The sequence below is a fragment of the Castor canadensis genome, chromosome X (genome assembly GCF_047511655.1).
Source record: "Castor canadensis chromosome X, mCasCan1.hap1v2, whole genome shotgun sequence".
Classification (NCBI taxonomy): domain Eukaryota; kingdom Metazoa; phylum Chordata; class Mammalia; order Rodentia; family Castoridae; genus Castor; species Castor canadensis.
In genome coordinates this window covers 606,775-621,733 of record NC_133405.1, presented here as the reverse complement: position 1 = coordinate 621,733, position 14,959 = coordinate 606,775, and the positions used below count along the sequence as shown (strand labels likewise).

The following is a 14,959-nucleotide window of genomic DNA, read 5'->3' as shown; positions in this document are numbered from 1 at the left end:
CCTTTCCTCCTGCTTGCTCCCCTCCTTTCACCCTCCCCAAACCTAGGTTTCACCTGTCTTCATGAGAGCAGCACAGAAAATTAAGGGCTTTCCATTTCAGAATAACAACTTAGTCAACATGTAAGTACAGTTAGGCTATACAATATGGAACATGTATTCAATTTATTAATGACTTTCTTGATCTTGGCCTGGCTCTGCAAGGGAGAACAGAGGACCTAATCAAACTTTGGGACCTAGAATAAAACAGCAATGTTTATAATTTCATGAAATTATCTTCTACTAGGCCTCTAAAATGACTCCCTTGACAAGGACACATTGAAGAGAGAGTATGTGTACCACAATGGGTCATACTCCATTATAGTCCATTCTGACTGTCCTATGCAGTCTCTGCACCCAATGAAAGTCGTTGAGGAACTTTAGTGTAAGTGACTCAGCCTAGAAGTGTTGAGATGCTTCCTTTCAATGAATAGTTTAAAATACTTTTCCTTGGATGGAAGACCTTGGCTAGCCAGATCTGAGATGAACCACTTCATCAGAAGTAGCAGCTTCAGTATATGATAAAAGACATTTTAAATGTATAGAGGAGCACCATACGATAGAAATATAATATGAGCACATGTGCAAGTTAAAATTTTCTAGCAGGCACATTAAGTGAAAGGAAATCACTGAAGTTATGTTAACAATGTATCTTATTTAATCTAATGTATCCAAAATATCAAAATTTCAACATGTACTCAAACAATAAGCAAGATATTTTACATCCTTTGTTGTACCAAGCCTTTGCAATCCAGTGTGTATTTTACAGTGTGTCTCAGGTAGGATTCACCACATTTCAACTGCTTGATAGTCACAAGTGGCTCATTGCTACCATATTGAACTGTGCAGTATAGACTCTATGGCTAATGTTTGCTTGTTGGATTAGATGCTTCTCCTGGAATATTGCAGTTTGGAGGCCACAGGAAATCCATGAACCAAAAGGATCTTGATTTTGTCATATATCTGGCCTATGTGCCAAGTAAATACCCATGTCTATCTTTCTGCTGCCCAAATTCTTGCCTTTCTCAGGACTTCGTTATAGAGGCTTATTTGTGAATGTGTGACATATATTTCCTTTCCTCTTCCTTTTGATAAGTGAATCTCTCTTCTGGGACAGTATACTTTTCTGGGCTTGATTAAGTAAGACTGATGTTCCCTTCCCTTTCTTAGTCTTTCACCTCACTCAACATCAAGAAATACTGGAAAAGAAGCTTCCCTCTCACTCCTGGGTCACTATCTGTATGAACAAGGCAAGCTGTGAGCTTTCAGTGGCTACCTCTGCCATTATGTTAGAAAACTCTGCCTAAGAATGAAACCCAAAATAAGCAATGCAGAGCTGAGATGCTGGGGAAAACAATCACGATGCTGAGGATATCAGTTGTCACCATTGAAGTTTTTAGTTACATGAGCAAAACTCAACATTATCTACATATACCCTTGTGCTACAGTACAATGCTGCAGAACAGAAGTTCTGGAGTTAATAGGCCAAGGTTATGAGCCTGTTTCCACTACTTACTACTATACAACCTTGAACTCAATGCATATTAGTGATTGTTGTTGTTGTCATTAACTTTCAGTAAGTTTATATTAAAAAAATTATACAACTCTAAGCATACTACTGTTATAGTTTGTCTCTCCAAGTTTTTTTTTTGATAGGTCTGAAGTTTGAACTCAAGACTTCACACTTAAAAAATAAGTGCTCTACTGCTTCAGCCACACATCCAGTCCATTTTGCTCTGATTATTTTTGGAGATGGGGTCTCAAGAACTATTTTCCCAGGTTGGCTTCCAACTGTGACCCTCCTGATCTTAGCCTCCCAAATAGCTAGGATTACAGGCGTGAGCCACTCATGCCTGGCTATCAAAGGTTTTTGTGCTGGAGGCTTAGTGCTCAATGTAATGGTATTTAGAATGGTGGAATCTTTAAAAATAAAGGTGTATAAGTCAGATTTCTGCTATTAACTTAAAAAGAGGAAAAGTTAATTTTGGCTCATGGTTTCAGAGGTTTTAGTTCACGGTGGCTTGTGATACTGTCTGCCATTGGCTCTCACCAAAAGCTGATACTGGGGCCATGCTCAGAACTATGAACTAAATAAACATTCTGCTTTATCAAGTGTCCAGTCAGGTATTTTATTATAGTAACCCCAACTGGGGTAAGATACCCATCATCACCAAGCACTTGCATCTCACCATTTCTATCCCTAGGATGCCAGGACAATAGAAGGGCTTTTGACTTACCCTCAGAAACTTTCCAGTAGGATACACCAACAGCTTGAAGACTGACAGGATGAGAAGCCATGTTCTTAAGTGTAATTACCACAGTGTCATAAACCTCAGCCCGGATTGTAGGACCCAGTAGACCTGTAAGAATGAGATGTCCCTGAAAGGTTACTTGGAGGGTGGTACTCCACAAAACTCTCTTGAATCCTCCCTTGTCGTAGCTTAACATGAGTAACAGACTTTCCACCTCATGGGGTATCAGACATACCAAAAACACTCCCTAAAATCCATCTCTAGCACTGCATAACAATAATAGTAATAATAATAACAATAATAACAACTCAGGAAATGTTCCATCTTAGCATCTTGTTACATGCTTATTTGACTCTAAGTTGAGGTAAGCAGTTGATGTTCAGGGTAGAGATCTAAACTGAAGATAACGAGTTATTAGCATATAAATGATATTTTAAAGCTATAAAACTGGATAGGATCACCTAGGGATTAAAGATTGAACAGGAAATAAATCCAGGACCAACCTCTGAGGTACACTAACCCTCTTTAACTGCAGTCCCAAGATTGTGAATCCTTGCTAGGAAATAAGATACCAAATATCATAATTAGCATTTGATATTGTTTTCATTACCCATCCAGGGTGGCCTGGGCTTAGCAATGTTGAAAAGATGATCTGTGAACTCTACAAACACAGTCTTTTTGTACATGACAGAGGTGTTGAATGGAACAGATCTTGACTTTATAGGAGGAAATCTGTGTGAAGAAAGGAAAAAGTCATTCATTTTGGTGGATCTTTCTTTGAATCCACTTCAAAAACTAACTTTCAACCCACTCTCCTCTACTGTTTACAGTACAAATTAGAAGTTGTACAGGAATCCTTCATCCCAATCCTGTTTTTTCACTTCCCTAAGACGTTGCTCCTAAGGATCCCCCAATTAACTTCTTGTATGCAAAACAAAAAAACAGGAAAAGCAAACAATAAATGTCCTATTTGTATGTTTTGGAAGCTATACAATCATCTAACAAAGCACAGAAGTTGTGAATATTTGAGCAATGCCAGCTGGAGATATTTTGTGTCTTATTTGCTCTCAGACAATTCACTGCCAGCTATAAATTTGTGGATACAGTGCCGTAAGAGCTCGGCAGACATGATTGGCAGAGGCCTGCTTAGAAGTACTGAAAACTTAAATGCACCAAGTACTTTACATGGAATAGGTGGGTGTGAGGTTGGTTATAAGACATTCTTGGTGAGGTCTGCAGTCACCCTCCAGCCATCCTATGAAGACAATATCGTAAGTGCAGGAAAATACACCTAAGCAACAACATGGCAGAACCGTCCAGCAGGTCCCCGGGTTTGCGCCCTAGTGCGATCCAGAGACGTTATGCTTCAACTACTGCAGTGAAAAATAAAGGTGCATCAGATTGCAGACAGAGCAGCCTCAGCCACATGTGCTTGTGGGGGTCACGTGCAACAGGACTGCAGGGACTAGTCCAAAGGAGAGAGACAGGCACAGACATACACAACAGATGGCCACTTGCAGAGGGAGGCTCTGGGCTCCCAGATGATGTCAAAGTTGAGGCAGAAGGGATTAACCGAGGGAGTGAGGCAGATTTCCTCTTAAGCAAGGTGACATCTAGAAGGGATCTCTCAAAAGGTGAGCAGTTGAGCAGGTTAGCCTCCATTCACAAAAGCAAAAGCTGTTGGAAGTACAATCCAGTTACAGAGGAAGGCCTTAACACCCCTTTGTAAGATCTAGCAGCAGTGGACTGAGTGGCTGGAAAAAGCTCCTTGAAACTGTACATCGTTTTTGCTGACTGAGTGGGGCAAAGTGGAGCTGACCTCATTCTCACCTTCCCATTCCCTCATGTAGCCCTACATTTCTCCCCATTCCAGAGTTTCCAGGACACCCGAGAAAGCAAGTGGCCTCAGGAGCAGTTCTGCCAACTGAGGGCCATGACAAATGACTTTCTGTACTGGCTGAGGGCCAGGGGCCAGTATACTGATAAGGAAGCTCTTCCAGTAAATAGGGTTGATTTGCAGAGGAATGCGTAGGGATCACCATGGCCCTGATTGCTAAGCTGGCTGCATAATCAGGTTGCCAGGAGCTGATCTTATCCACTCTTACTGCACTGCTACCTATACCTCAGATCGCACTCAAGGCCTGAGGGAGATCCCTGATGACCTATTTTTGGGGAGAAAACAACCCCTGACCTTTATTTATATTTGGGTCATCTTCATATGCTAGTGCAAGACAAAAATTGACTGATGCTATATACCATAGACCCATTCAGGAGTAGCTTTAATATACAGTGGTGGAGGAAAACCCCTCAATGTGCCAAATTTTAGCACAGCATTCAAATATATAAGATTAATGGGTAGTAGCAAATGCCTTTGCTTTCTGGTCAGGGGCCTAGAAGGAAAGGACTAGAAGATGAGATACAAGGATATCTGGGGTAGAGGCATATTAGTGAGTTGTTCCATAGCAGAAAGGTCTTTAAACTATTTGTTAAGGCCACCAGAAAGACTCCACTGTGGAAGAATCACAAAGCAGCAATATAGATAACATGACTAGAAATTAACATTGGCTAACCTCTGCACAGGCCATCCTAGTTCTGGTAAAATGTAAGCTCAGTGGCTACAGTGGCAGACAGACAATTTATAGTTGGATCCAAAAGCATGGATTCCCACTAAGACTGACCTGTCTACTGTTGCCAACTGCCTCCAATCTGTGAGTAATAGATACCAATGCCAAGTTCCCAATATGGCACTGCCCATCATAGAGACCAATCAGCTTCTCCATAGCAAGATGATTGCATTGGGTCCTTCCCATCAAAAGAAAGGACAGTATTTCATTCCGATAGAAATAGACACATAATCTAGGTATGCAAAGGTTAGCCTTTTTTTTATCTTCAGGGCCTCATCCATAAGTTCTATCTGAGGTCTTATAGAGAATTTGATTTACTGATGTGGGATCTTGTCTAACATCATGTCACACAGGAGACCACTGTATAACAAAAGACGCAGGAGTGGGCTCCTAACCATGGCATCCACTGGGTATGTTCCATTCTGCCCTGTCCAGAATTTGTTAAGGGGACAGGTAAAGGCCCAGTTTGGAAGCAGGTCTTTGTGAAGATAGAGGGATAGCTTCCATGGGTTATATGTTCATGTTTCTCTGTCCTCAGTAAGAAAAATACATGGATGCCCCACCACTTCGAGTGACCCAACTAGGGAGTTTGTGCCTCTTGTCCTTGCAACTGTGAGCCAGGTGGTTTCAAAGTTCCATGCAGCAAAAAAACCAAGTGTCCAATTAGAGACTATGGTGGCCACCTGGGTACTGGGGGCTAACTCATGCCAAAGGACCAGCAGACCAGAAAAGGAGTGTTCTTCCTTCCCTCCCTCATAGCATGATCAAGAAGGGAGAGAAGGAGAGGAGGTAGGAGAATGTTGCTTGGTGGGTGGCTGAAAGGAATGTTCATCTGCCCTTAGAATGTCAGTGCTGACATGAACAGCCCGAGGATAAGGAGAACTGTCATAGAGACACAGATGGTGACCCAAGAAAGACTGAGTCCCCAGCCACCAAAAGACAGAAGGCCTTCAGCTGAGGTTTCTGTGAGTACTGCCTCAATTGATGCAGAGACCTTTCTCCCCCATCCCCCAGCAACTGGAACCACCTTTTCCCAGGGAAGACTTTACACCTTCCCTGGTAGCCCTGTCCCAAGATCCACAGCACTTAATGATTGATCACTGCAAGGATATAGAGGCCTAGCCATGCTGACCCTACTTTACCCTTCAGAACTCCTCCCAGGGTCAACTGAGGCTGTACCAGAGCCTGTTCCTTCACCCACTTCTCTCCTCTGCCCACCTCAGCTTCCCCAGGTATGGATACACAGGACACTTCAAATAAAATTCCTGCACATTAATCTCCATCTCAGTCTACTTCTAGGCCGTGGGCATTATTTCATATTTAAATGTACCCTAATGTTATTCATCTCTAAAAATTTCCACATTCATCAATGCATCCCTAGTTTATTGCCCTTCCCCTTTTTCCATTTCATCTTTGTTCTACTGAGTCTACAGTACAAACTTTCTCCAAAGTTTTCATTAGTTTTTGGTAAGACCCATGTCTACAGATATTATCTTGACATAAGCTAACAACACTGCTTTTGCTTCAAACATTTCTGACTAAAATGAAGATGGAAGATACACAGAGAATGTTTTCTAGAACAAGATCATGAAAGAGCAGAGGGAACAGGATCAAGAGCAAGAGCACACAGAAATACTTTTTCCTGTCAGGTGCTGGTGGCTTATGCCTACAATCCTAGCTACTCAGGAGGCAGAGATCAGGAGGACTGCGATTCGAAGCAACCCAGGCAAATAGTTCACGAGACCCTACCCTGAAAAAAACCCTTCACAAAAAAAGGGCTGGAGAAGTGGCTCAAGGTGTAGGTCCTGAGTTCAAGCTCCAGTGCTGCAAAAAAAATACTTTTTCCTCCTTTGAGGAAAAAGTGAAAGCAAATTAGATAGAGAAACAAGATTGCAAGACAGAGGAACAGAAGGCCTTGGTTCTAGTCGAGCATGAGGGCAGGCCTCTCTATTCAACAGGACTTATTAGACATTCCTAAGAGCATCAGCATTATCCAAGTGTGTGGTTCAGTTCTAACATGAGCTTATACAGGACAATATACAGCTCTCCAGCCTGAAACTTTCTCCATTGAAGTATTTTCCCTGCAGCATAAATAATGTGATTTATTTGTCTGCCTCACTGTCAGGGTAATCTGCACGGTAAGTGACAAAATGTTCCAGGGTTTACAGATTTTGCTCCTTCCTAGCTTTTCTGGGGCTTTGTTTGTGTATTTCCCTTGGAATTTGATATATAAATCCTGCCAAATGTATTTGGCAATAATTGTCCCTGACATGAACTGTTCTTCTACATTTTATCTAAAACCAATCGGAAAACCTATTATATTCCCTGACCCTTTCTTAGAAGAAGCTGAGCAGCTGCAGGAACAGATAATATAAAACTCAATTTCCTCAGCTGTTTATTTCAAACCTTGGCAGGGGCTGTCAGGATGTGCTCAGAGTCAGCTTATCCTGTTAATCGTTATCAAAATAATCTAGATTATAAAATGGTATCATTAAAATAAAAATTCTATTAACTTTTTCCTGGTAAATACATGTGACTTTCTACACAACAGAAAGCTAAGTAAGCTGTGAATTATTTAATTCGTTAAATTCAATTTTACATTACCCATTATGCCTCAGGCTGCTTGATTTACACTACAATACGAAGCACAGTATACACAGTATAATTATTTCAATATTAACAAGACCAAAGTTAACCAGGCTTCTGACTATCTGGAACTCTACTTTATGGTCATTAACAGCACTTAACCGCAGGCTATAGTGACTATGGAATGAACCTGGATCCCTATTTCACACCACACACAAAACTTAACTCAAAGCACTTAACCACAGGCTATAGTGACTATGGAATGAACCTGGATCCCTACTTCACACCATACACAAAAATTAACTCAAAGACCTTAATGTAGGAGCTAAAAACATAAAATTCTTAGAAGAAAATGTACATAAACTTTTTTTGTGGTACTGGGGTTTGAACTCAGGGCCTCACACTTACTAGGCAGGAGCTCTACCACTTGCACCACTCTGTCAGCCCTATTTTGTGCTGGGTATTTTCGAGATTGGGCTAACAAACTATTTGCCCAGGTTGGCTTCAAACCATGATCCTCCTGATCTCTACAGGCGTGAGCCACTGGCACCCAGCTCATCAAAAATCTTTGACTTAGATTTCTTATATAAGACATCAAAAACACAAGCAACTCTGGGAGGGGGGAGATAAATTAGTCTTCATCAACATGAAAAGCTTTGTGCTCCAAAGGATATTATTCAGAATAGCCAAAATGTCCATCAACACATAAGTAGAGTATCATCCAGTCAAAAAAGGAATGAATGTTTTATTTTGTCCAATGATGAGCAGTGAGGTTTCTTATGTAAAGAGCGAACATATTAAGAAATTAATGTGTGAACCATGAACAGCTGCATACTAATAAGACATCACAGTTAATGAATCAATAGGTTTTTTATGCTCAGTAAAAATAAAGAGAAAACCCTTTATATCAAAAGTTATGGGATACATAAAAACAAAAAATAAAAAGAGAAACTCCTAGGTATTGGGAAAAACACAACAAAATAAGCCAAAAGAAACTAAGAAGAGGTAAATATTAAATCTAAAAGTAATTAAATATTTTTAAATAACTTGGAAAAACAAACTCAAAATCAAACACACATTCTTTTGAAAGACCACTACCAACAACAAAATAGACAAATCTCTGGCAACTTATTCACAGCAAAAAAGATAAATAAAGTATAGTGTTGGTGGCTCACACCTGTAGTCCTAGCTACTGAGGAGGCAGAGATCAGGAGGATCAGGGTTCAAAGCCAGCCCAGGCAAATAGTTTGAGAGAACCTATCTAAAAAAACCCAACACAAAAAAGGGCTGGTGGAGTGGTTCAAGTGGTATAGTGCCTGCCTTGCAAGTGTGAGGCCAAGTTCAAACCCCAGTACTGCCAAAAAAAAATATGAAAAAAATATATGTAAGTACAGACAGCATGGAGCAAAAGAAACATCAGAGAATGCTATATGTAACACTGTAGCAACAAAATAAAAAACTCTGGAGAAGAGATTGTAAATGTCACTAGCACCAAGTAGGTTTATAAATGAGTCTTGTCTAACTTTTAAACAGCAATGTTTACCTTTAATGTTATCTGAGTTGTGCTTGGCAATAGAAAAGGGTGCAATGAGATGGGATACTCATCAATTTATCTGATAAACCCAACCAAGGATTAATACCAAAATGCAATAATAGGAAAAAAATAATAAAGCTATTGAGCTGGGCATGATGGCTCATGCCTATAATTCCAGCACTTGGGAGGCTGAGGCAGGAGGATCACAAGTTTGAGGCCAGCCTGGGCTACATAGTGAGTTCCAGGCCAGCCTGGGATAAATAACAAAACCCTGTCTCAAAAAAAGAAACTAAGAAATGAAGCTATAGATCAATCCCACATAATAAGAGTATTTAAAGAAATATTAGCGCATACTAATGATAATTTATATGAACAGTAAATTGTACTCCAAGAATGTAAGGGCATTGAGTCTCACGAGCTCTATTAACATAATCTATCCATTAACATATTAAATAAGACAATTCAGGTGATGCTAGATGCTGAAAAGTCATTTATAATAAAAATTTTATGTAAGTAGAATAGAAGTAACAAAGATAATTATCAAAAAAATAGAAAATGTTATTCTAAATAACAAAAATATTGACTAGTTCAAGTGAAATCCCAGATTTCATTGTTATTTAACATTTCTTGTGTTTCTAATAAATTCAGTCAGATAAGAAAATGAAGTAACAGGCTATAAATACTGGAAAATAACTAAAATTTACCTTGTTTTGCTGGTGATATGATTCATATAAACTCTAAGATAAAATAGGAGAAAACTATTTTATTAACAACAGTAACACACTCATAAAATAAAATTACTTAAATTTATCACATTAATAATGTATAAACTTAATGAAATTCAGTTAAGAGTCACAACAGGATAAACATCTGAAGAAAGAGACTGAGGAAGACTATAGAAAGTGGAGAGATCTCCCATGCTCATGGATTGGTAGAATCAACATAGTAAAAATGTCGATACTCCCCAAAGTAATCTACATGTTTAATGCAATTCCCATCAAAATTCCAATGACATTCATTAAAGAGATTGAAAAATCTACCATTAAATTTATATGGAAACACAAGAGGCCACGAATAGCCAAGGCAATACTCAGTCAAAAGAACAATGTAGGAGGTATCACAATACCTGACTTCAAACTACATTACAAAGCAGTAACGATAAAAACAGCATGGTACTGGCACAAAAACAGACATGAAGACCAGTGGAACAGAATAGAGGACCCAGATATGAAGCCACACAACTATAACCAACTTGTCTTTGACAAAGGAGCTAAAAATATACGATGGAGAAAAGACAGCCTCTTCAACAAAAATTGCTGGGAAAACTGGTTAGCAGTCTGCAAAAAACTGAAACTAGATCCATGTATATCACCCTATACCAATATTAACTCAAAATGGATCAAGGATCTTAATATCAGACCACAAACTCTAAAGTTGGTACAGGAAAGAGTAATAGGTATAGGTAAGGACTTTCTCAATAGAACCCCAGCAGCACAGCAACTAAGAGATAGCATAGATAAATGGGACTTCATAAAACTAAAAAGCTTCTGCTCAACAAAAGAAATGGTCTCTAAACTGAAGAGAACACCCACAGAGTGGGGGAAAATATTTGCCAGCTACACATCAGACAAAGGACTGATAACCAGGATATATAGGGAACTTAAAAAACTAAATTCTCCCAAAACTAATGAACCAATAAAGAAATGGGCACGTGAACTAAACAGAACTTTCTCAAAAGAAGAAATTCAAATGGCCAGAAAAACACATGAAAAAATGCTCACCATCTCTAGCAATAAAGGAAATGCAAATTAAAACCACGCTAAGATTCCACCTCACCCCTGTTAGAAAAACCATCATTAGCAACACCACCAACAACAGGTGTTGGCGAGGATGCGGGGAAAAAGGAACCCTCTTACACTGCTGGTGGGAATGTAAACTAGTATAACCACTCTGGAAAAAAATTTGGAGGCTTCTTAAAAATCTAAACATAGATCTACCATATGATCCAGCAATACCATTCTTGGGGATATACCCAAAAGACTGTGACACAGGTTACTCCAGAGGCACCTGCACACCCATGTTTATTGCAGCACTATTCACAATAGCCAAGTTATGGAAACAGCCAAGATGCCCCACCACTGATGAATGGATCAAGAAAATGTGGTATCTATACACAATGGAATTTTATGCAGCCATGAAGAAGAACGAAATGTTATCATTCGCAGGTAAATGGATGGAACTGGAGAACATTATTCTGAGTGAGGTTAGCCTGGCCTAAAAGACCAAAAATCATATGTTCTCCCTCATATGTGGACTTTAGATCAAGGGTAAACACAACAAGGGGATTGGACTTTGATCACATGATAAAGGGAGAGCACACAAGGGAGCTATGAGGATAGGTAAGACACCTAAAAAACTAGATAGCATTTGTTGCCCTCAATGCAGAGAAACTAATTCAGATACTTTAAAGCGACTGAGGCCAATAGGAGAAGGGGACCAGGAACTAGAGAAAAGGTTATGTCGAGAAGAATTAACTTAGAAGGTAACACACACGCACAGGAAATTAATGTGAGTCAACTCCCTGTATAGCTATCCTTATCTCAACCAGCAAAAACCCTTGGTCCTTCCTATTATTGCTTATACTCTCTCTTCAACAAAACTAGAGATAAGGGCAAAATAGTTTCTGCCTAGTAGCTAGGGGTTGGGGAGGTAAGGGGGGGTAAGGAAGGGGTGGGGGGAAGGGGGGAGAAATGACCCAAACATTGTATGCACATATGAATAAAATAAATAAATAAATAAAAAGAGTCACAACAGGGCTTGGCCCTTTTTTTTTTTGGTAGTACTGGGGTTTGAACTCAGTGCTTCGTGCTTGCAAGGCAGATACTCTACCACTTGAGCCACAACTCCAGCAATCTTAACATTTTTCATGAGGAAGAATAAACTACTGAAGAATACTTAGAAAGATACAAACAGAACAGTGAAGATTGTTTCACCTAGATACAGGCTCACTGTGATCACATCAATATGATATGTCATAGCACGATAATAGTAGATCAAATACATAGAAATATATAAGAATTTAAAATGACGAATGCATTGATTCAAATCAGTGCAAAGACAACTGATAAATGGTACCATTGCAATAGCCTATTGATTTGGATGGAACTAAAGCTAACACACAAAAAATTAACAGACAAATCGAAGTCAAGATATAAAATGCAAAACAGTAAAAGTCTTGCAAGAAAATCTGGGAGGATATACAAACAACCTTAATGATTGGAAGACATTTTAAACCACCATCACCAACTCTAATGATGTGAAAACAAATATATATATAGTTGACTAAAAATTTAAAGCTTTTTTGGAAAATGTTATGAACAAAGGCACCTAACACACAATACATCTTGGGGAAAATCACAATATACATTTTTATACTTGCAATTATAAAAGGGCTTTCATAATTGAAAAATGAAAGCTCCAACAGAGAAATGGGCAAACCATACAACAAGTCAAATTCAGTAGATAAATCCAATAGCCAATAAACATTTTAAAAGATGCTCAATCTCATTAGAAATACAGAAAATTAAAGTAATGATGCAATATCACTCTACACCTATAAGATTAGCAATTAAAAAATAAGATAAAACCTTTTGCTGATGTAAGTGTGGAGAAGAACAATCTCATACATTGATGGTAGAGATGTATGAAGAGTTTTGGCTTTTTTGGAAATTAAAACAAAAACATTCCCTTTGTTCTAGCAAGATACCACCTGAGAATCTGTTCTATACAAATAAAAGCACTGGGAATAGGACTGTATATTCATGGTAGATCACTCATATAGGAGGGGGGAGGCCTTGGATTCCACCTCCAGCACCACCTAGTAAATAAATAAATAAATGCATCAATATATAATTACATCAGATATAGAGGCCAAACAAGTATAATAAGATGAATGTATTGTCCATGTACAATTATAGCATGGAATATTATATAAATATTAAAAAGAATAACTTAAAGCTATGCATTTTGACTTGGAAAGAATTCTACTAGGTGTTAATGAGTGGCAGTACTGGGATTTGAACTCATTGCCTCCCACTTGCTATATAGGCACTGTACCACTTGAGCCATGCCTCCCGCCCAATATCCCACTTTTGTAAAATAATGACCAAGAAAACCTTTATTGTGTGTTTGTGTGCATGTGACTATATATTGCCATCCTGGGGTTAACCTGGTTGGGATGGGCAAGAAGGTAGGTCTGAAGGGGCAGGAGATTGGGGGAGCCAAACAGAAAGAGAAAAAAGATTATAAAGTACTTATGAAGCGATTACATTTAGCATTTACATTAATATTATATTTGTATTGTGTTTAAAGTTTAATACACATTTAAAGAAAAGGAAACAAAATATAAAATAATTTCATCATTCAACTCAATAATGAAAAGTAGAGTAACAAAATGAAGCAAATGAATGTATGGATTAATTAAAGTAAAAACAGAAACTGATAGAATAGAAAGAAAAACAAAGAACTGATAAATCAGACAAAAAGATGGTTCTCTTTTTGTTTGTTTTTGGTGCTGGGGATTGAATTCAGGGTCTTGGAAGTATTATATTTAAGAGAGAGCCAGAGAGAGGGGGAAAAGGAAGGGGGAAGGAAGGGAGGAAGAGAAAAAGAGAGAGAATTGATAGCACAAGGAATGAAAAAGTAGCTAGAACTACAGAGAACAGTTTAACAAAATCACAGAATAGAGACTGTTATGTAACTCACATAGATAATATTGAAAAGGATAATTAATAATATAATGTCCTCAAATGCACCAGGACCCCCGAGATGAAAAGCTTCAAACCCATAGCTAATCTTATAGAAAACCACACCCATGCACATACCTGAGAACTAGAAACTAAACTCATGTGTAATATAGATTAGATATCATTGCCTTAATTTTCTCTATGGAAGTTCAGGGTAGGCCAACGGAAGTTTCATTCTCTCTCTTATGCTCCTTGTGCTTTACCTTCTCTCTACCTCACTCTCTAGATTCCAGAGTGGCAGCATGTGACAAAGAGAATCAACCGGCAAGACAGGACAAAGTATCAATTATTAGGTCAGATCGCTGAAAGGAAATGGCAAGTAGCATTTGTGCTAATGACACAGATGCATTCACATGATAACTGGAAATATTGGGGGGGGGCTTAACTAAGCATCCCTTGCCTCACATTTGCACCTTCCTCCAACCAGAGTCACATTCTCACAATGCTAGCACCTGATCAGAATTTAGAGAACATCTTTACCTTGTGTCCACGTGCAGCTCACCCAGCAGGTCACTTTGCATATAGTCCCAGGACATTTCCACAGCACCCAGGTAGTACCTTCTGGTAGCACTGAAGCTGAATCGCAAAAGGCACAGAAAGAAGCAGGTGGAGAGTTGTAATTGCATGGCTCTTATCGCTAGAAAACGATTAACTCGTCTCTAAAATATCTTTAACTTTCAGGAGCAAAAAGGTCAGTTTTCTGTGATTTAGTGAAAAGTCCTAAATATTCTGTGGAGTATTCTAGTGAATATTACTTGCTGACTGTGACAGCACCATTCACACTAAGCAGTTGTGAAAACTGCTTCCTTTTTTACAGTGGGAAGCAGCCACAGGAATAACTAGAATAGGAAAGGGGTGGCTGAGCTGAAACTTAACCCATTAACTTCTGAGAGCAATAGAGGTTAGCGAAATCTGATGTAAAATCAGAACCTTTTAGGAAAGGAACAGAGGGATGGGGAGGTCAAAGTGAAGATGTGCTTTAATTTGTACTCATATTCCTACTCTAAGTTTCTTCCTTAGTGGCAGCAATAAGAAAAGTTCTGGATGATGATTCTGGAATCCACTTGCGCAAGCAACAGTATCTAGTATCCTGTCTGGTGTGGTGATTCACACCTGTAATCC

The 14,959-nt window shown here is 39.0% G+C and overlaps 1 protein-coding gene across 4 annotated transcripts in view; it reads right to left on the bottom strand.

The window, feature by feature from the left end:
* F8 (coagulation factor VIII) overlaps nt 1–14,647 on the bottom strand; it is a 110,639-nt gene extending 95,992 nt beyond the window's left edge. For 3 of the 4 annotated variants that reach the window (XM_074064187.1, XM_074064189.1, XM_074064190.1), the window contains exons 1-4: nt 14,318–14,647; nt 9,737–9,769; nt 2,899–3,020; nt 2,274–2,396 (exon numbers count right to left, since the gene is read on the bottom strand). In XM_074064187.1, the coding sequence (XP_073920288.1) occupies nt 2,274–2,396; nt 2,899–3,020; nt 9,737–9,769; nt 14,318–14,463 (424 nt within the window). In that variant the 5' untranslated portion in view covers nt 14,464–14,647. The remainder of the gene's footprint in view (nt 1–2,273; nt 2,397–2,898; nt 3,021–9,736; nt 9,770–14,317) is intronic. The other variant, XM_074064188.1, reaches the window with a different exon arrangement.
* Nucleotides 14,648–14,959: the final 312 nt, after the last annotated feature.